This window comes from Brugia malayi (assembly GCF_000002995.4).
Source record: "Brugia malayi strain FR3 genome assembly, contig: Bm_v4_ChrX_scaffold_001, whole genome shotgun sequence".
NCBI lineage: Eukaryota > Metazoa > Nematoda > Chromadorea > Rhabditida > Onchocercidae > Brugia > Brugia malayi.
The window spans coordinates 5,639,832-5,661,514 of record NW_025062479.1 but is presented as its reverse complement, the minus strand read 5'-3'; the positions used below and the strand labels follow the sequence as shown (position 1 = coordinate 5,661,514).

General features: G+C 33.2%; 4 protein-coding genes across 4 annotated transcripts; 1 reads left to right on the top strand and 3 right to left on the bottom strand.

Moving 5' to 3' along the window:
• Positions 1-3,237: 3,237 nt before the first annotated feature.
• On the bottom strand, positions 3,238-5,159 carry Bm9609 (Uncharacterized protein; the record flags this gene model as incomplete). The annotated part of the gene is made up of 6 exons (XM_001899219.2): positions 3,238-3,360; positions 3,495-3,668; positions 3,924-4,018; positions 4,290-4,474; positions 4,712-4,775; positions 5,126-5,159. 6 exons carry the CDS (start codon positions 5,157-5,159, stop codon positions 3,238-3,240), a joined length of 675 nt encoding a protein of 224 aa, XP_001899254.2.
• Positions 5,160-5,771: 612 nt separating this feature from the next.
• On the top strand, positions 5,772-13,234 carry Bm9608 (Uncharacterized protein; the record flags this gene model as incomplete). The annotated part of the gene is made up of 21 exons (XM_043073736.1): positions 5,772-5,802; positions 6,210-6,406; positions 6,467-6,644; positions 6,930-7,054; positions 7,235-7,426; positions 7,710-7,865; positions 7,983-8,144; positions 8,252-8,341; positions 8,531-8,728; positions 8,868-8,943; positions 9,236-9,411; positions 9,824-9,900; positions 10,214-10,376; positions 10,860-10,944; positions 11,102-11,316; positions 11,420-11,594; positions 11,665-11,825; positions 11,922-11,953; positions 12,344-12,515; positions 12,730-12,839; positions 13,102-13,234. The coding sequence occupies 21 exons, from the start codon at positions 5,772-5,774 to the stop codon at positions 13,232-13,234; spliced, it is 2,904 nt and encodes a 967-aa protein (XP_042929670.1).
• Positions 13,235-14,426: 1,192 nt separating this feature from the next.
• Positions 14,427-15,962, bottom strand: Bma-mls-2 (Uncharacterized protein; the record flags this gene model as incomplete). Its single annotated transcript, XM_001899222.1, has 3 exons — positions 14,427-14,649; positions 14,881-15,050; positions 15,513-15,962. 3 exons carry the CDS (start codon positions 15,960-15,962, stop codon positions 14,427-14,429), a joined length of 843 nt encoding a protein of 280 aa, XP_001899257.1.
• Positions 15,963-18,782: 2,820 nt separating this feature from the next.
• Positions 18,783-20,766, bottom strand: Bm9607 (Uncharacterized protein; the record flags this gene model as incomplete). Its single annotated transcript, XM_043073735.1, has 5 exons — positions 18,783-18,907; positions 19,275-19,406; positions 19,568-19,707; positions 20,424-20,535; positions 20,652-20,766. The coding sequence occupies 5 exons, from the start codon at positions 20,764-20,766 to the stop codon at positions 18,783-18,785; spliced, it is 624 nt and encodes a 207-aa protein (XP_042929669.1).
• Positions 20,767-21,683: the final 917 nt, after the last annotated feature.

The window sequence follows — 21,683 nt, the reverse complement described above, 5'->3', positions numbered from 1 at the left end:
CGGTTTGATTGTGCTCAAACTTTCTGATCTCACAAATTGATGTTCTCTAAATCCTAATTTTAACCTATGATCTGTCACAAGTATACCTATGATCTGTCACAAGTATAATAGCTATGGTGTCCGACTACTGTATATTGCTGTATTTTAGCTATTTTATTATGTGTTTCAAGTACTAATTTCGCTTAATTTCATTTAGTGCTTTACTTAAATAAAGATTAAAATAACTACATCTTGGTAGCTTCTTTAAGTACCAAGACAACGTTGAAAGTAAAACTATTGTAGATATTTATGGAATTCAATGAAAAGTCGTTGAGACACCAGCAGTCACTTTTAACATCGATTAACACACTCTGATTCTGAAACATTCCATAGCATTATATTTTATTAAAGTGAAAAGTTCATTATGTTCGAAACCAAAGAGACGAAGAAAGATATATTATTTATCTCATTTCAATCTCATTCATATTAGGATGTATGAGTAGTTGAATAAATGGGAAACAGACAAACGAAAGAAAAATGAAGCAAGACGATGTGCCTGGAAGACTAAAGCAGGGTGCTTAATAAATGAGATTAAAACTTTAAAAAAAAAAAATCAGATGATCAACAGCAGTTGACGAGCACACGGGGAGGACGCAGGAGAAGATGGAAGACAGTTGCGCAACAGAACATGTCGCGTCATAAAAAACAAGAAATATTCGAAAGCTACTAGTCACAAAATGGTTTTTGAGAAAACGAAACACCTTCGTGTACACATTTATGATTAATTTACGACTTTTATTTCACTGAACTTTGATAAATTATTCTTTTTACTGGTATTATCAGTATTTGTTGTAATTTCATTTATATTAAGCCATAATCGTCGCGAAAAAATGTTTCTTGCATGGCCCGATACTTGTATAGATTTGATAACTGCCTCTTGTCCTATTACTTCCAAGAGCAATCAGAGATCCCGCAATGGGATTTTAGTGGGTTCATTAATGGAATTTTATAGTAGGACTTGGAGATGATGAAGTGCTGTCACAAACCTTTCCGTATCGCTGTTATCATCATAATCATCTATAATTGTTATTTCCATCATTATTTCATTTACAAAACACATATGTAAATAAGTTCATTCATTTTCTCATCATTTATTCCTTATTTAGACCTATAATACCATTTATACCAGAAAGGGTAGGTAATTAATTAGTTGAAGGGAAGATAATATAGAAATTGGAACGATTTTGAGATTTTCAAAAAACTCAAAAAGATATGGCTCATACTATTCAGAAGTCGCTGCTGATTACACAGATAAGGATTTTAGTAACTAATATGAATTCCACTTAAATGAAAACCCACATAAGTACAAGGAACGAAACCAGCATTATCACATCGTGGTACATAAAATTTATTACTTCCTTAGCAGTAATCCGTCATCACAAGTACCGTCTACATTTCTTTCAGGTAACTTCTAAAACTTCTTTAAAAATCTTGTTTTCTCTCTCGATTCAATTCACTGATCTGTGGCAGCATGTTACGTTTACATACAACAATTAAATCAAATTTTTGTCAAATCAACCAAATTTACATATAACAATCGAATCGGTGTAAGAATATTTTCAGACCACTAGATTTTTAACCTAGCAGACTAGCTGTTCCAGTGTTTCCAAAAAGGACGTGAAGAAATATTTTCATGATAAGATCGAACCGGAAGTGTATTAAATATTAACAAAATTCGTATTAATCTACGCCCACGCCAGTGCTTTAATCAATGTGTAACTATTTTCATTGAAGAGAGAAGGTTAAGGTGTTGGGAGCAACATCAGAACGAACGGATTTAGGGAAAACAAATTCCGAAAAACGTAACTATATTTAAACAGGGTATACAATAAACAGATTTTCATTTCATTAAAAGTACTGTCGTGTAAACTCAGAATAACCACATCATCTATTTGATAATTCGAATGATACTGTTTTTCATTACACCATGAAATTTATAAAATTGCTCCAAACTGTTACTTAACTCGCTCACTGAACTACGACCGGATAACATAATTAGCTGAAGTTATTCAAAAACATTGAGAATTAAAGTCAAGAGAATTATGCCAGAATAGATGTGGCTAGATGAGGACATTCCCAGGAAAATAAACCAGATGTGGGAAAACCAAATTGCATTAAAATACGACTAAAGATGGATTTTTATTCCCATCATACAATAAAAAATTGCTGTACTTTGTTGGCCTTCTTCCCTCTACCTCTTGGTAGCTAGTTCTTCTTGGAAAAAAAAGTAAAAACGAGATAATTATCCAAATATCCCAATTACAAAAACGAACAAAACCAATAATAATATATGTCGCTACCAGTTTATTCATCTCTTTTTTTGTACACATTTGAAAATTAATACTCCATTTTCTGATGCACCAATTGTTTTTTTCTTCTGTCTAAAGATACACAAAATCCCTTTTTCCGAAGTAGATCAACAATGCGTGCAAAAGTCCAGAAATTTGTAAAACAACGACCACATTTCTATCAGCCGGAGCACTGAAGGAAACTTCCATGTGGAACAGTTATAACAATTGCTATTGAACAGAAAATGTGATTCATAGTTAAAAAAAATAATAGAAAAGGAAACTAATAATTTTATACACAAAGTTATTTTCGAAACCTGTCAAATTCCTTCTAGTTATTCTATCTTTCAAAATCTTGTTTACTGTCCGAAATTTAAAAGACAGGAAAGTTGTCATATGTTTGCAGCAAATAACAGGCAAAATCGATAATGTAGAAAGCGTGAATTCCTTTAAAAGTAAGAGATTTCTATCAAAGTATACACAAGAATCACTAATTGCATAAATCCGACGATTGTAGTCCATAATTAACACAACTGGAGTTATGTAACCATAATAACTAAAAGTAACATTCAATTACCGAAATAGTCAAGAAATTATGATCTTTATATTTTTCATACGATTTCCTACCCATATGGGTAGTTATTTTTCAAAAATGCGAAATCAAAAATAATACAACTATTACTATCAGAACAATGTATTAGGATTAAACAGAAGTGAAGAATGCATTTACTGTTTATTGGCTACCACACAAAGGTATAATCACCACTTCGACGATCCGTATGCTCGGAATAATACAATCAGATATAGTCTGTGATTACATTACAGCTCATCCTAAAGCATTAACCATCCAAAAATATCTTTAAAAAGAAATTATTCTGAACAGAAAAGTAACATGAGACCAGAAGACAATTCAAACTGAATATAATTCCATTTGCTCCGTGATTTCTGATTTGTCATGTAATCCAAACTTTTCTGGTTCATGCATGATCATTTCACATATTGATTCCAATTGCTTTTGCTGTATTAACTGTTCCTGAAAATTTGAAAACAGACTCTAAAAAACCATAAAATTTTTGAATGCTAGTAAGTGAATATGTATAGAATACGTCTGTTTTATGCTCACTTCCGAAAATCCTGAAAGCCTTGGCAAAAATCAATCCAAGGTACCTCTCTTCGCTCTTCATCAGTCATAGTTTCCTCCAGTTTTCTAATTTTGGCTCGTAGCTTTGCTGTTGCTAACTTTCCATACAATTCGTTAAATGGGCTAATTACTTCACCCAGTTCGTTGTTACAGAAATTATTCCATGTTTCAGACTTGAAGGATTTTTCCTTACACAAAAGCTGCAATGCGTAAAAATTTATAGAATATTTTATAGAAAATTTATTATAAAGAAAAACAATGTTTGACTCGGACTTCAGTTTTTTTTTTTTTTTTTTTCGCCATTTCCCTTGACCAGTTTTTTCGCCATTTCCCAACAGTCTGTAATCCTTCGAAAACTACGTAAAATCACTCCAGAAAATGAGATCACATAAGTATTTTTCTGTAGTAATCTCAATAAGTACAGAGAATACGGTAAATTATAATAAAAAGACTACTTCCAGCGTTGCATCTGTGTTTTTGTTCGTAAATCTCCACCGAACCCTGCTCAGGACCGCAGAGCTGAACCGACCGTTAAGTGCTATGTTAAGTTCTGAAATAAAGTAGTGTAATGAGAATAAACGTGCTTTCTGCGCACGTGTTAAACAGTGCATGAATTCAACTGAATAGATTTTAATCTTCCTCATTCAAAACATGCTTCTAGCTTACAAGAGCTTTAGAGGTCGCATTTGGCTTATGTATCTTACCATTCACTATTATGTTTCAGAATTCAGAAAAGTAGGCGGAAATGTTCTACAATGAATATAAAATACATAAGCAAAATTTTGGAAAACAGCGGAACAAAACTGACAAGAATAGCATACCTTCCCGTCGTACTCGAAACAATCCCCAGAAATACATCGGAACTACAAAAGCACAAAACGCTGTTATGACAATACACATTTTGGGATATTCTTGAAAGAAACTTGCATAGCTGTATGGTGGTAATGAGTGTAAAACAGTGTCTGGATTACTGTCATCATAATCTTCAAATATATGCATAGCTGTCCTGAAAAAATGATCAGGTTAGAATGAAAACCAAAAAACCACCATCGTTACTGCAGTGGACATTATCATCACAAAAAAAATTTTCATGTTCATACACTAGACTCCTACTGATGGATTTAACGGATATTACTTTCAGAGTAAAATACGTAAATACCGACAAAATAACTGTTGCCATGGATGCAACGAATGACAGATGAAGGAGAGCGTTTGATATCGATGAGAGTGCAACAAACTTCACCTATAGCGACACGAACATCTTCCATAAGAAATGTACTGTGTGCTTACATCTCTATCAGATATCCCTTAGACATACGTAAATTTCCATTTAATTTCGAACAGCAGCGAGAGCCTGAAGATCTCGATAAGCAAATAAGGCATTGAAATATATGAGATATCATAAAAGAAAATAACCACTACTTCTGAGCAACGGGAAGCATTAATCAATAACGGTGAGACTACGGGATGGATGGTAACGTGGAAGACTTCCTGTAACGGGATTACACAGTTCATAACGGTCTATTTACGGCAAGAGCCGTGCGTGCGACAACAAGTTTCTAAATAATCCAAGTTTGGAAGCAAGTTGATATGGTATGCACCCAGTTGGTGTTGTCAAATATGGTGGAGGAGGAATGCGTGCGGAAGAGTGAATTACAGGACTGCTCGGATGTAAGCTGAAGACTCTGCATTCACTTATTTTCGATCAGCTGTTAAGACCCTTTGATTGCTTCCTTTAATTATTGTTGCTTCCGGATGAACTTTGCATGATTCGTTCTTTTTTCTTTTTTTCTAGTAATTTGAAATCATTTTAAACGGTATTTCTATTTATGTAGTTTTGTAACGTTCGTCACTCAATCAGTTAGTGTAGTTCTAGGTAATTACGCTTCCAATAAAGATTACTGTGGGAGGAATTATTCCTCGTTTTTATTAATGATGGATGCTATATGGAAAACCATCGCTAGAAAATATCCGGTATGTCACAGTAAATCATCTGCACACGTATTTTTTCCCCTACATATCTTAAAGCTTAGTCGTTTCGCTCTCGCTCCGTTATTATCTTGATCTTTCATTAGTTTCACTGGAGATGTCAACTAAACAAACGCTGTTAAAAAGTGTGTTTACAAGAGAAATTAGCTAAAGCATAATTTAATGAAGATAACGGGAAATAGCTATATATATATGGGATAGAAGATAGCATCTATTAGAAACGGAAATAGCTTAAATTTAGTATGTCAAAATAATTATAACTGAACTGAATCAAGGCATTCTGATTCTAGAAATTGCGATTTGACGACAGGTTCATGTCAGGATGTTTGCATGGGCTCATTCAGGGTAAGATTTAGCTACTTAATTTTGTATCATTTGGACTTTTTTCTGGACATGAATGCATATTTCAGGTTTTTTATTTACTTGTTTAAAACATCAGCATGTTTGATGTTTAATGATTGGAGATGGTACGGCATAGGGAGTGAGATTTGCTTTTACGTTTTGAATTTGAAATAATTATTATCTGGAACACTAAAAATTTTCCTCTATTTACTAATTTGACCAATCAAGTTGGAATGTTTGGTATTTCAAAAAAAAATCAAGTATACCTAGTTAAGTAATATTTGTAAGTGATTTTTGGAGTGCTTAATATCATTATAGTGCAAGCGATTGCTTAAGGAAACATTTAAATCTTAATTTCGGCATAAATTTATTGTGATTTTTTAGTTCATTCTTAATCACATATGTTTCAGAAGATTTAAGCAAATTTGGTTGTGTTTCTGATGAACTAGCTCTTCAAGTACGGGCCATTGCTATGGTTTGTGTCCAGGCAATATGTAAAACAGATAAAGCACTTTGGCTACCTTCAAGCCTTCATTTGGCTGCTTACTATGATTCTGCTGAGCTTCTTGAAATTCTGATCGAAGTATTCAGTTATGAAGAAGCGATGGTAAAGTAATCCTATTTCCTAAGTTGTTTCGTTTATGATTATTTAATGAAAAGTTTACAGGCTGTGGATGGATTAACGCCCGCACAGTTTGCCGCAATGAAAGGACATTTGCGCGCATTGGCGATACTCTATCGCAATGTCGATATTAGTATTTACTGCTGCGTTGGAGGATTTAATGCATACGAATTTCTTAAAAGTTTTACGAAGCGCGAGGAAAGCGAGAAATTACCCTGCTTATGTAACTTTTCTGTCTAACACAGAAAAACGTGGAAATTTGATTTGGATGAGGGCTGCACGTTGAGATATTCATAGAAGAAGCTTTCAAATAGGCCGAAAAAGCGATTGCAGATTTTAGCTGTCGAATTTAAGCACATAAATGCGTGCCATTTTATCAGGCTAATAGCAAAATCATCGCTTAATCCTGAAGCGATCTGGATCTTATAATATCTGCATCTTTATTTTCGATTTATCTCTTATTCCACACTATGCTACCGTGAAAGATTTTATTCACGGTTCTTTATAGCACGAATTTATGCTTGTGGTGACAACAGTAATGTGTCTTTGGGTATTGTTTATGGAAAATGTACTAAATATCCTGTTCCCGTGAAGTTTTTTGATGAACCTAGCTTCGGGAAGGAAGTTACACAGGTGCTTATTCCTTTTTCAGTGTTTTTTTTTCTTTTTGCCATTAAGTCTGTCCAGATCTTGCATCATAATGAAGCAAAACAATGACTGTCGTCCTGTTTGAAAACAAGATGAATTGAATTACCATTTCTCTTTGTATTGATAGAAAAAATTTCTAGCTTATTAGCTAGTATCATTTTCCAGGTTTCTTTTGGGAAATATCATACCATTTACTTAATTGATGGGCGAGCATATTCGTGTGGTTTAGGAAGATATGGCAAATTGGGTCATGGGGACGAAAAAGACCAGTTAGAAATACGGGGTATAAAATTTTTGGAAACAATCGTTTGTGTTTGTGCTGGACCGACACATTCAGTCGTATGTACTCGTAAAAAGGTTGTCTTAGTAATCAGCTTTCTGTTCTGATTTTTGTTTATTTGTTAACAGTTCACTCTATCGTTACTTATTTACTGTTATTTATCTATTTATTTACTTAAATTTTGGTCAAAATACGTGTTTATTCTTTTTTTGCGATCAAATTGCATTCGCAAAAAAGGCAAGAGTTATTAGTCTTTGGTGAAGTATAATGATTGTTTTTGTTATCGCTCTCAAGATCCCATTTAGAACTGCTTCTGCTTTGACCATAGGTACGATATGTAAACCTACTTATGCTTTTCAGATCATAGTATTCGGGCTGAACAATAAGGGACAACTAGGATTGGGTACAAAACAGCTTGTGTTAACTCCAACAGTGGCTAAATCTTTTAAAGAAAATCCTGGTTACATTATTGACTGTTCAACAGCTGAATCACTATCTGTGATCATCATGAGTAATGTATGTTTTCTGTAAATACTTCTTGCATTTTTTTTATTCAGAAAAAAGTTTGATGGAAGCATTGTGCAGGAATTGTTGAAATTTTAAATGATGGAATGATTGTGTTACTATTTCTAGTTCGATTTCTACGTTACTGGGACGTCAAATGGTTTCTTATGGAAAAGATATTCAGGAAACATATTTAAACATGTCGAAAATAATTACGCACACCGAACATCATCCATTTCGGTCACAGATTCATCTTTGGTACGTATCTACGCTAAGGAGGATACATCGAAGGTAATTTTGGAAGGTGAAATGAATTTCAGTGGATGTACCAGCATTTCTTCCGCGATTATATTCTGTTTTGTATTTATATCCAGTACTTTTTTTGCCGTTACTTTTAGATAACAATCAAAGTTGATGGTAAAAACTATTACATCACTAGTTCCGTACACATTACTCGATGCATTGGAATTTGTTATACTCCAGCGTTGGTAAGTTGTAATACTGCAGTCTTCACTTTTTTTTTGCAGTGAACTTATTCTAAAACTGGTTAATTGGCAGGCCTTCACTTCGCCGCCCTAAATGCCTTAAAAAGTTCATCGTCTTTCGTGCTTATCTAAAATAGTTAGGAATTTAATTTTCCACTATAAATCAGAACTTTCAATCGGTCAACATTGAAGGGTGCTCTATTTTTTGGTTTCAACTATTTCTACGAAAATCGTCCTCATGCGATAACATCAGGGATATTTTTATTCGATTCAGAATATCATGGTCTTATTCGACCCGTATACTTCTATAGCACTTTAATGAAAAGAAGCATAATCGAGGTGGCAAGTGCGGATGTTACTCGAGATGGACAGATAATCATCGTTGACTACGTAAGTTCTCGTAATGGATATTGAAAACACTTGAAAAAAGAAATTCGTTTGTAGCAAAATTTGTTTTAACAACTTTAGCATTTTGCACAAACTAAACCAATGGTTTTATAATTTGTGTATTCGAATTATCGCTTTTGAGAAAGGAGATGTTTACGAAGGAAACTTGGCAAATTACACGCTTTGTTTGGACCCATATTTCTGCAACAGTAACGACAGTATGTGTTTTAATCTTAGGAATTTGAAGCAATTTTCATGAAACTAAAAAGACGAAGCATGAAAACCCTTGTTTTAACGTGTTCTGATCGCAACATCGTTCAAATAGAACTGGGCACCGATTGCTTTAGTTTCTATTATCACTGTACAGTAATCTACTGTTTCCAACAACATGTATACTAAACACTAATTGGACATACTGGAATTCTCTTTCTGTATCATTTTTACTTTTCACGCTATTTTTTTTTTAATGGTTTGATTTTTGGAAATGCTGTAAGTAGTCGCATTTTGTAGATTCGTCGTGGGATACTACTGATCATATAATAAAGGTAAAGGTTAATCGATTACGTGGGATTTTAAGTGCAAAAAGTGCTTTTTTAACACCAGATGGAAGAAACATGGTATTGAATTTGGTGGAAATCGATCCACGATCAGTCCTTCGTTGTATAGGAAATGTGTCTCAAGTACAAGTTAGTGGAATATTTTTGATTTTTTATTTCCAAGAATTAATCACAGGTGAAGTAAGTTTCTGTATTCTCTGGATATAAATAAGAAGTCGGATTTGTTTATTGCTTATCATCGTTGCAGTACCTACAAGAATTGTGGTAAGCATATCTTCCGCTGATTGTGATTAGCAGACTTCTTTAAATAGTGGATACTATCATTTTTTGACGTGATTTTAGAATAACTGTTAAAACACCGATCTTAACTGGGTAAAAAACACTATTATTTTTCAAGTGAGATAAAGGCTTCTGATGGAATCTTTAGATCTTTCATAGAAAGCTTGTGAATGTAAGTAGTAGTGTTACCGATGCATCCGGTTTTTCATGGCGAGAGTCTAGGATTGTTGAAATGACAAATTTGAATAAAATATTCTTGCAGTTTCCAAGTGACAGTATAGCTGTGATCATATGTATGGATGAAAATGGTGATGAGTTGGGACGCTATGAAACTTCTTTGTAAATTTTCATCGTATTTCATTAAGCCTTAACTAATTTTTTTTCCATACCATATAAACTAAAGATTATCGCCAAATAGATATAAGACATAAATGTTGAAATTTAGAGTTATCGATTTGAGTAGAAGGATATATAAGTCATTTGTGATATATAAGTAATTTGTTGGTTCAGTGCATTCATGCTAATATTCAGCGAGTTCAATTGCAGTTGAGCTATGTAAAAAAAGATTTTTAGCCTAACACAGTAATATTTAGGATTTAAAGAAATTTAGACTTCCACGAATCCGCAAGTATAGCCTGATTTTTCATTTTAGGGAAATGCTCAAACATGAGAGCGACGTCTGCTCATCGTATTTTGAAAGATGGGCAGGGAATCAAAATAATGAAATTCGAATTACGGGCAAACCAGAGTTAATGGAGATGTTCTTATCTTTTTGTTGCGATCACTGTTTACGTTCAAATTTGAGCATCCAAGAAGTGAGCAAGTATAAGATTTTGTAGCCACAAAGCTATGACAAACATTGATTGAAAAAGCAAGCGACTAATATCTGTTTGGAATCTGTGGGAACTAAAAGAATGTTCGTATATTCATTAGTCGTCTAATTCGCTTGGGACAAACTATTAGCGGCTTTAACCGCTGTAATTATTAAGTCACCGTGCAACCGTGACAAACTAAGACCGAAACTTGAAAAAGCAATGGCATTTCATAATATTTGACATTATGGCATGCATGCTGCATGGTTGAAATGGGTGTAAAATGGTTTTATGTCGGCCTACATCGATTATATTTTTCCTTGGGTCTCTTGATTTCACAGTAACAACAAAAAATTTTGTGTATTCAGCTAAAGAATACTTCAAATTATGTCACTCCTAATTAAGGTTTGGTTCAATACGATAATCATATAATTATAGAATTTTTATCTTTTTCAATGAAGTTTTTTTCCTTTCACAATATTGCAGTTAATGGAATTATTGGTATTTGCCGATAAGCTGATATGCAAAAGTTTCTTCAACGCGGTCATGAAAGAACTGTTCAGACCACCATGTAAGTTCAGAACAGATTTTACTATTATGAAAAGGTTTCAAAAGTGCCCCATTTTTAAACGAATAATTATATATTTCAATGTATTCGATAAATTAATGCAGACTCGCTCATGTGTAATTTCCATTCCACATTTTGCTGACAAGATTGAAGTTTGCAGTTGAAATGTCGAATCTGCGAGACCTTTTTGCTTTAGCTCGTTATCTATCATCTATGGAGCTATATCAAAGTTTGAGTGAACTTTGCGCAGCAATGTTTCCAACACTTCTGGAAAATGGATTTGTTAATGAACTGTTACTCGATGAAATTGCATATATTGAAGATGCTTTTCGTTCACATGCTTTGCAGAATATAGCCCACACTGTGGATATGTTTGTAATCGCTTCGATTTTGAAAATTTTGCTAATGTAATGTCCAGTAATGACAAGTCCAACCTTCTTTAAAATTTATTCGATTTCAATCTATAATAGTTTTTCAGGAATCAGAGATAAAAAAACTGGTGGTTCCAAAACAAACTGTAAGAAATATCATTGTGGATGTAATGGCAGTTCTGAAAGAACCGATGGATATGAAGTCATTAATAAATTTCTGCAAAACTATAAAGATTAATTCACTTCCGAAAAAACGACGCAAGCATATGGGATCATCACGGAGTAGTATTTTGATTATTTATATAGTGCTATAGTTTTAATTTAAACAAGTTTCAAGACTGCTCATTTTCAGGAACGGTCGATACAGAGGCAGTGAAAAGCTGTGGATTGCAGGATTCTTCTATCAATGAGAAAAATGATGGCTGCGGCGTTCAGATGCCAAATATTTTGAACAAGACGGCCTTTAAACCCATAGACATTAAGAAAAAATATCCTTCACTACCAGATATCCAAGTTTTTGCTTATTTATCTTTTATTGCTCTTCATTTTTTGATATGTCACTTTTTGAAACAAATGTGTTTATTTATTCATCTATTTATTTATTTACAGATTGCAATTGCTACAAATGAAGTTTGCGAAAAGTAAGTTAATATTGTTAAACTGTTAGCTTAAAACATATTTATGTTGTCGAGAAAATTTTTTCCCACATAGATTTCACCTCATTTATTTTCGAATATTTTAGCTGGCTTGCTAGACTTACTTTAGCTTGCCTAGAACTACAGTTTGGAAAATTGTTTGTAGGAACATTAAATCGAAAAAAAACATGCGTATGTTAATTTTGTCATCAAAAAATATAGGAGTTGGTGGCATCAGTTTCATCGAAGTACATTCCTCAAGTGTTTTGCGAGACTGATATGCTTCGGTGAATTTAAACATTCTTTGCTTTTCTTTAAAAATTATTTTGATGGTACTCCTGAGTTGAAATTATCTACTTTTAACGACACTTCTAGTTTAAAAATTACCTGTTTTAGTGGAACTCGTAAAACATATGCGTTTGCTTCTGTTTCGGGTGCTGTGACTGAGAGAGAAGGAAAAACTGTTAAAATAAAGCAGAAAGAGAAGAAGTGTCCTCATATTTCACCAACTAGCACATCGGAAAATACATGTGAACTTCAACAGAGAATTTCGTATTCATGGCATTTGGTATATTATTTTTAATTAAATTGTTCATTGTTGAGTTGATTGCCATAGCTTTTGAAGAAGATAAGAACGATTGAACATTTTGACATGTCTTCTCCATTAATATTCGAAAATTGCCTTGCTTTCATCATTTGCAGATTTATATAAGCTGAAGTAACCCCATTGTATATGAGAATGCATCTCTAGAGCATATCCATAAATTCTGCACTTTTTTCAGGATGAATCTGTGATTTGTGGGAATTCATTTGCACAAATAATGGAAGATGAACGAGCTCGACAGTTAGAAACGATGCGACAAGCGCGCTGTCGTCTTTCCGATATAAACATGTGAGAATTTCATTCGCTTTGAATTCTTAAAACAGTTCTCTTTCTGATGTGATGTCGAACTTTCTAGAATTGACCTGAATAATAGTTGAGAAGAGGGTGAAACAAAGACAATGCACTTCTTTCTCAAGAGTTGTGGAATTTTGCGTCGACGTACAAACAGTCTGAGTAAATTTGTGCTCGTGTGAAATTACTTCCTTTCTGTGGAAGTAAACGATTCATTTTAATATTCTTCGTGAAATTGAATTTTTTCTTTGAATTTTAGGGAAGAGCAAGCAATGGCTGAGCTGACAGCGCAGTACGAAGGCGAAGCTACAATGCAAGGTGTATCAATCACAGTTAGTACAGAACGTGAGGTGGAAAAAGTAAATGATCCACTTTGGGCTGCAAGATCGTGACTTTTTCCTAATTCATCAATCAACTCTAACTTGATTTTGTAGTCTTTGCTAGATGTTTATTGTAGTTCGCCTTGTTCCTTTTATACTCTGCACAACCTTCGTTCTCTTATCATTTCTGCTCTTGCCATTGGCAGATAAGGAAATGCAAAGAATAAGATCTGTGCTTTCACAAGAAGTACAACTTTTTTTAACTCAGTTCACTTCTATCTTTTACCAGTGATTGTTCTTACTCTTTTTGTCTATAACAGTTATCAAGTAGAGCATTTTTGTTGACTAGTTTAATGAGTTGGTATTTGGTTAATTTGTTTGTTTCCCTAGGGGTTTTAATTTGCACTTTTGGTCTTTCAGTCAAAACGAAGACCATTATCAAAATCAGTAAAAAGTTGAATGTGGTTTCCTAGTAAATCCCATTATCAGTAATAAATAGTGGTTTCTGAAAATTCACTTAGTCTGAGAGACATTAAGTTCTCTACCTTGATTATATGGTTAATTCGACTATTATCCATTCAGATATTGAATATGTGGAATGACCTATAACGTAGAATGTAATAGAACGTGTTTCTGTTCTACTACGTTATCCTTGGTTGAAAACAATTTTTTTTCCAGACTTTTTCATTGTCTTTAATCTGTTTTTTTGTTACGGAAGTGTTTGTTTTTCGCACTTTTTTTCGTCTACGTAATGTGATGTTTTTATGCCGAACATCATGATTTTGCTTTACTTCGGTACCCAGTTATATTAGATGGATGACAATGAAAGTAAAGTGACAGTAATGGTCACAGTGTTTTAGATTAAGGTGTTTTGTTTTGTTTGTTCGTATTTCATTAAAAGGAATTTTTACACATGAACATATGCATGTTAACAGAGGATCAGAAACATAAAACTACTGGAAAGTTTTTCCAAAACTGCATTGGTGTCGCTAAAGGAATGAAACAAAAAACATTCCATTAACCGATTAGTCTGTAGGAAATAATTTGGGCTATATTATTATTCGATAGTGAGATTTTATGAGTCGGCATCCATTTACTCACGTGGTTAGCAGAGGTGGACGTTAAGTATATGTAAAGGTTATATATAAATGTTTCTTGGATCTGTCTGTGGAGAGAGCTATGAAATAGACGAGAAACAGTACAAATTCCGGAATCTTGGAAAAACCAACCAGTACCCGCATCATTGTCTTGGAGTAATGTCATCTTACGTCAGTGCATTGTGACCCGTAATGCCGGTGCCACTACTGTCATAAGTGCCATAAAATAGTTTCGCTGCAGCTGCTACATTTTCTGCACTGCTGAAATTGATAATTGCTTGTGGTGGTGCGGATGTCGTGGATACTGATGTTGCGGTAGGATTTGAATGAAATAGGATTGCGGGATGTATTAGCGACGGAGCGATGTTTGCCAAGGGTGTTATGGGTATGCTAAAATATTTTTGAAGTTTGTATTATAGATGTACTTTAAGAAAAGAACAACCGAAAAAAAGTGAGTTCAAAATCAAACATGATATTACGTTTCATAATATTGCACTGAGCATTCAGAAAAGCTGGATATTGGGTATTAGTGATAAATTTATTGGCAAAAAAATAAAAATAAAAAAGATATGTGATGTGGTACTACTGGAAATCATTCGAAAAGGAAAAAATTAATAAAACCTATTTGCAACTGCAAGATTTCCAGAAAAACGTTCTGATGCATCACTTATGTGGTGCATATTTGAAGCGAAAATGTGTGATCGATGAATATTCATCGCGCTGGAACTGTCGACTTCACTTGCTGCTTGACGTTTCCACTTATTTCGTCTATTTTGAAACCAGATTTTCACCTGCAACATATCGTTATCATAATTGCTGTTAAGCACTGTTATCACTGCCTATTAAAAAATCCTCACTGACGAGAAGTGTGGAGCAGTTAGTATGCTAGCTTTTTTCTTGTTTATACACTGATGTTGTACGCTTAATATGTAAAGTTTGCATCCCGGTATTTTCAGCTTTATCTTTGAAGATTTTTGAAAATAAGTCTTAAAAACATAACAAAAATGAGTCGTGTAAATGAAAACTATCACGATGATGATAATGGGAAGTATTATAGCGTGACTTCATTTGTAGTTGTAAGAAACCCAACAATCTAAGAAACTCGGAAGCCATAAAAAAAGTCATACCACTCAAAATTTCGGAAAAAAGAGTAATAATGACACGAGAAAAAACGAGAATTTTGAATTTTCTGTAGTAGTTAAATCTCATAAGCTTCTGTTGAGACTTTTAGTGATTATTAAGGTTTTAGTTACCTGCGTTTCGCTAAGATGTAGAGTTGAGGCCAAATATGCACGTTCTTGGCTGGACAAATATCGTTTCATGTCAAAGGTCATTTCCAGCCGGGATACCTGCTGACGACTGAAAACTGTTCGAGTTTTTTTCTTACGTGGAATGGTAGATCCAGATAATAAAACGGTACTTTCATCGTCACTTGCACGTATTGCAATATCGCCGTCATTATCATCACCATTACCAGCACCATCATCATCATCATCATCATCATCATCATCATCATCGTCATCATTATCATCGTCATCATTATCATCATCATCATCAACATTATCATCATCATCACAATCACTGCCCACTTCGCTCACTGGATCGGTCACTGTTTTCGAATTATCAATCACCTTCGATTGCTGTTTTGGAAAACAGAGATAAGAATTAAAATCAGCAGAAGCATGGATGAAAGATGAAAACATCCTAAGTTTTGCGAAGTAAAAAAAATCTATACTAATTGTTTTTTAACTATGGTTTTTTACTTCCAAAAGATTTTTAGCAGTCCTTAGCAAGTTTTTACTGCTGTCAGATGCTTAACATTTATCAAAAGAATTTTTTGTATCTAGCCGATCTTGAGGACCATAAAACATGTTAAAAACCATTGGATAGGAAGGTCTAGTAAAAATTTTATGTTGAAAGTTTTTTTTTTTGGAAAATTTTTCCAAATTTTTTCTAAAAAAAAATGTTAAATAAAAGTTTTAAATTGGTTTACTTCATAGCTGGTGTTTAGAAGTATAAAATGTGCTTTCAAATCCAAAGGTAATAAACATACCAGGTGAGTTTCTGGTAAATTTTTCCTAACACTGATGCCATCTGGAATTACCTGAACTGTTTCATACTGCAAATCTTTGTTTCGCTGTGAATAAGCGGATACTAACTGGAAGAGATTCTTCGCAGAACTAGATACTAAAATTGATCATATAATATATTTGGAATAAATGTAAACATTGGCAGTAAGTAACATACTGCCCAATCGATTAAAGATAAATAAGAATCTCTTTCGCTCTTGAATCTCTCTCCTTAGTTAGCACTGAGACTTCAAGAATGGATTCGAAAAGTGACAAGAGAAGTTAAAAGTAGACCGAGAAAGTTTGGATTTTCATAACTATTTTTCTTTCCATTAATGTTTCTAGCAGAAGCAAAATCTATGGAAATGGATTGCTTGATAATAAGACATTTATGACAAAGATCCCATTGCAACTGTATCTGAAATTTGCACCTTTAATTTGTACCTTCATTATTAACTTTCCGCTCGTGGTAGTTAATGAGCTGTATATATGAAATATCAGTTTATGATGCATGATTGAAAGCTTATGATATACGGGTGAAAAATGCATCGATAATGCAGCGCTTTGATGATCCTTAGCTCTGTCCGCTTTACAGGGACTAAGAAGTCCAAAGACACTCAATAAGCGGAATTGGGGAATCATTTTGAATCTATTCAAAGGATTAACTTTGAACTTAAATGACCTCAATTTGCATAATAAGACAATATGAAAAATAAAGAGAATCAAGGATAAGAGAAATTATCTATGCTTTGAACATGAACGCTTCATTCTTCAAAATATTGGTGAATCAAAGCTAAGCTCTTTACTACATTGTTTTGTTCTTTATTAGTACTCAAATCATACTTAATTTTTATAGAGAATGAAATTTTCTCTTTCTAGATTATTGCGGACAGATGAAATCGTTAACCTTTCGAATGCAGATGATTTTTTAAAGAGATTTACTTTTACGAGTATAGATCAATCTTCTAATGGTCATATGTCTCATATTTGTTACATTATTCATTCTGTTTCAAGAATTAATTTTTTTTTTTGAATTCGAAGGATGCAATTTTGAAAGAATACAGTACTCTCGTGAGTAATGTGCAACAGATCTCTATGAACAAAGTTCTCATAAATATTTTAAAATGGTTGAGAAGTGAAAATTATGAAAGCCTTTTGTGTAAAAGTCAGAAATGAATTGACAATTTGTATGATGTTGGAAAAAGAGCGGTATATTAAGAAGGTAATAAATTTAAGAGTACTCAGTGAATTCAATACACGCATCACTAACGAACACAAGCACGGCTCACATCTGTGTAACACATTTTCACGTTGTTGATAACTTCCCACCATTTGAGATGCTATGATTTAATGTCTTATTCCAGATTATTATGAAAGCTTTTTGCATAAATTTGAGTGTCATTAACAGAATCCTACAGTTTGAAGAAAGTTCATTTTCAGATATTATACAGGAAATAACTGAAAGTTCAATCGTACAATGGCTACTGAGCCTTATAATATTTCTTAGAATTACAGTAACGCGTCTGACCCGTAATTATCTGATTATGGGGAGTAATCCGTCGTCGAGGATGGCTCACTTCTGAACAAGGAAGAGAAACTCATCGCAGTAGCGATCACAAATCCCGCTTCCCACTGTGTTCAGCCAAGCAAAAAAAGAAAGGAAACAATATTCAAATTAATTGTGGCAAGCTAATTAGTGATGGGCGTACAATGAAAGCAACCCATTAATAAATAAAATTTTAATTATCATTACGATTAGAATTACTTCCATCTTTTGTGATAATAAAAATTCTGAAAAACTGCGGACTAAGAGCTCGATTTATTAAACCAAAAACAGTAGAGCATTAGATTTTATACTGGATAAACTAAATAGAATTGGAATTAAATGGATAATTTTAATATGCTTTTAAGGAGTTGCATCGTTTTCTAAATTTTAAATTCATGGATGAAAATCTTAGGATACAAACTAACCGGTTCAATGAAAGCTGTAAGTTGAAAGAAACAAAGATCTATCACTTTTAAATAATTTAAGAAAGGAAATGAGAAAAGAAAACAAGATAAAAATGTTACGTATTTTTCTTCTCATGAAAAAAGGTTTTATACATAGTACTTGACCTAAGAAAAAAAATATTTAAAGTTAGTAAAATCTGGTGAGAAAAGTGATTGTCGAGTTAAAAGGAATACTACAAAAGGAACACTATTGGATTAATTAGGTGATGAACAACGGTAAAAAACAAGTAAAAAAGAATGCATGAGAGGGTCGGGAAGTTAATTTGTCGGCCTAATGTTTTACAAAAATAATATGATTTCTTCTAAAACATAAACACAAGAAGTCGAGAGAGATAAAAAGATAACAATCTGACTATTATAATTATTGCCATTGTATTTGACACATGTTTTTTCTACTTGTCTGCTACATATGTCCAGATATTTGTTATGAATGCCTGAATGGAATCATGTTGTAATGAAATCAACCCAAAAATTATCCGAATGAGTAGAGTTACCGTGTCCTTTGTGAAGTACCGACCTATTTCGTTCAGTACTCACATGACACGAAATATGTTCTGGTTCCCTCCTGACTTGAATATTTTCCTGCCGTTTTCATTGTTTCCATATCACATCCTTGCGGCAATGGAAAAAGGAATGAAAACGAAGGAGTGGCGGCTTCTCGGTTAAGAGGATACACTTCAAAGAAGGTCTTAAAATAATTGGATAAAAATGATGGTCTTCTGCTAACCGTATTCTTAAATTCTCAAGAATCAGGAACGTAATATGAGATGTTCATTCTAACATAGTAGTGTATAGAAAAGGTGAGAAAAGATACTATATGAATCTTTTTTTATTACAGGTTCTGTTAGAATATTCTTTCTGTAAGCATTATGAAAGTTATTTTTAATAACGGCTATGTTGAATTTTAATTTTTAGAGAAAGGTTAAAGCAACTTACTTATTCCATGAACTCTTTCTACTTGTCTTTTATCATTACTATGGACCAAATTCTGTTCTTGAGCAATTGAGGAGCGAATTGTTGACAACCAAGGTTGAAGCCATGAATTATGTGCTGACTGTTGTAAGACACCTTTAAATTTTTTATATATTTTTATTTGAATTTTAAGTTTCTCTTCTTTCTATATACATATAACATATCTTTGTTGTAAAAAGGGAAGTCCATTACTTTAAAATTACGGTTAGTTTCATTAGAAAATTGAATTTTTGAATAACTTATAGTTGCACAGTTACCGGCATGAAGATATCGTGGTAACTGAGAATTGATGTATGGTGATGCTTCATCATTAATGTTCGTTACTGCAGGAAGAGAAATGGAGACAATTTCCTTTCCCGTAGTAGGAGTTGTGATATCGGCTTTTGGGGCTACTCTCCTAAATATTTTAAATTGCATTGGTAAGTTAAACCGGCTAAACACTCACTGGAAGATACTATACTGATGCACATTGAAGAAAACTCAAATCTTATGCTAATACAAAGGAATTCTCCAGACTGTTGAGAAACTGCTGAAATGATAAGATTAATTTTGAGTATTCTCAAATTTCATAGCGTTCGGAAAATATCCTTAGGTACACATAAAGCTATTTCAGGAAGAAATAGTTTCAACTTTTCTGATAATCTAATTTATGTGTGCTGAATATTTCTTATATGCAAAATGGTGGTAATGATGCAGTGAAAATGCGTCATTATAATAATTATTATTATTGGGATGAAGCGATAACGAGCACACATATATGGAATTCGCCAGTTAATGCGGCTGAGTGTTACTCTATTGGAATAGCGGTGTTAGCAGTTAGCTCAAATTTACAATTGAGAATTGATAGGTCATTTTACCGATAAATAAAGACTCAGAATTATTGTAAAAAATTTTTCTTTATTTTCTTATCTAACTCGAATTTTCTTTCTCTATCTCTTGCTGCAGTAAGGGATATGCTTACCAAATAAAAAACTTCATTTTTCATGTGATAGCAAATAAAGAATTAACAAAGTTTGCGAGTCAACAGTTAAATAAATTTTTAAAAGAAAATATAGGAAAATCTTTTTTTTTCATGTTTACGCATTCTTGGATATAGGTAAACACTTCAATTACGTGTTGGTACGACTTGTTGAATGCTTGTCGCTCAATATATCCGAGATCGAAAATCGACATCGATTTCTTTTCGTTCCTTCTAATGGACTATTGCTTCTTTCCTGATGATCACCTAAAATTGTGCAGCTGATAGATAAAAGAAAATAAAGCGTATTTAATTAGCTTGAAAATTTGTCAAGCATTATGATTTCGATTTCAAGCTAAAATTTGAATAACATTGCAACATACTTGGGGTAGATTTAACAGTTTCTTCTGTTGTATTATGAATTTTGCTTTGGTCGAAACGTATCAAATGCTGAACTTCGCATTCATCATCGCACTTGCTACTCTCATTATCCGCCATCAGTTCCAGTTGCGCACCAAATTCTATGAGGCCAAAACTCAAAAAATGTAGTTTTGACAGACAATTTCAAAAAACAACAATATTTTTGTCGTTCTGAATTTTCTACAAATTCAAACATTTGGAAAATCAGGACGATCAATACAAGACAATATATAAAATTTGCATATTTGTAACCATTTTTCTCTTTAACATCTGTTTTGAAGGTTAATTAATTTCATTCATTCAGGTCTCCTGACAATTATAAAGAAATATGCTTTTGAAGTTTATAGAAATGTTAATGGATCAAAAATGCCAAAAAATATGCGAATTGATTAAATGGAGGCACTACAAAAATTATAAGATCAGTTAAAGCCGAAAAATAGATGACCAACGCAATTGATGCGCATCCAATTTTGTTTAGAAAGGGAAGAATTGAAGCTGTGATGTATTGCTATTTTTTACCTTTACCACCAACAAAAAGACTGGATTTAAGTGAATTTGACTGGATCAAGAAGAAAAATGAGTACTTCTTGTGTCAGCAGTAATGATGGGGCAGTAACAGGTAATTAATTGATACCTTGGCATCGTGAGGATTGAATACATTAGTGTAGCAGATCACTGGTAAGCAATTAAAACAGGCGATTCAGATTAATCTCCCAGTCTATGACTTAATCAGCCTTTTACACTTAACTTGTATCCAGGTGTAAAAAGCAATACCAATACTAGTATAGAATTCGAGTCATAATAAGAAATTTATAACTCATTCAAAATGTAGAACAAAAACATTTTTTTCAACATTTAATTTAACAAGATCAGCCCTACAAAATGCTTTGATCAGAACTGCACAGACCATCTGGCTTTTAAGCTCTTTCACTTTTTGTTCAAACTCTTTTTTCTTGAGTGCCTCATAATACAGTACTTTAAGCTTTCTAAAATGC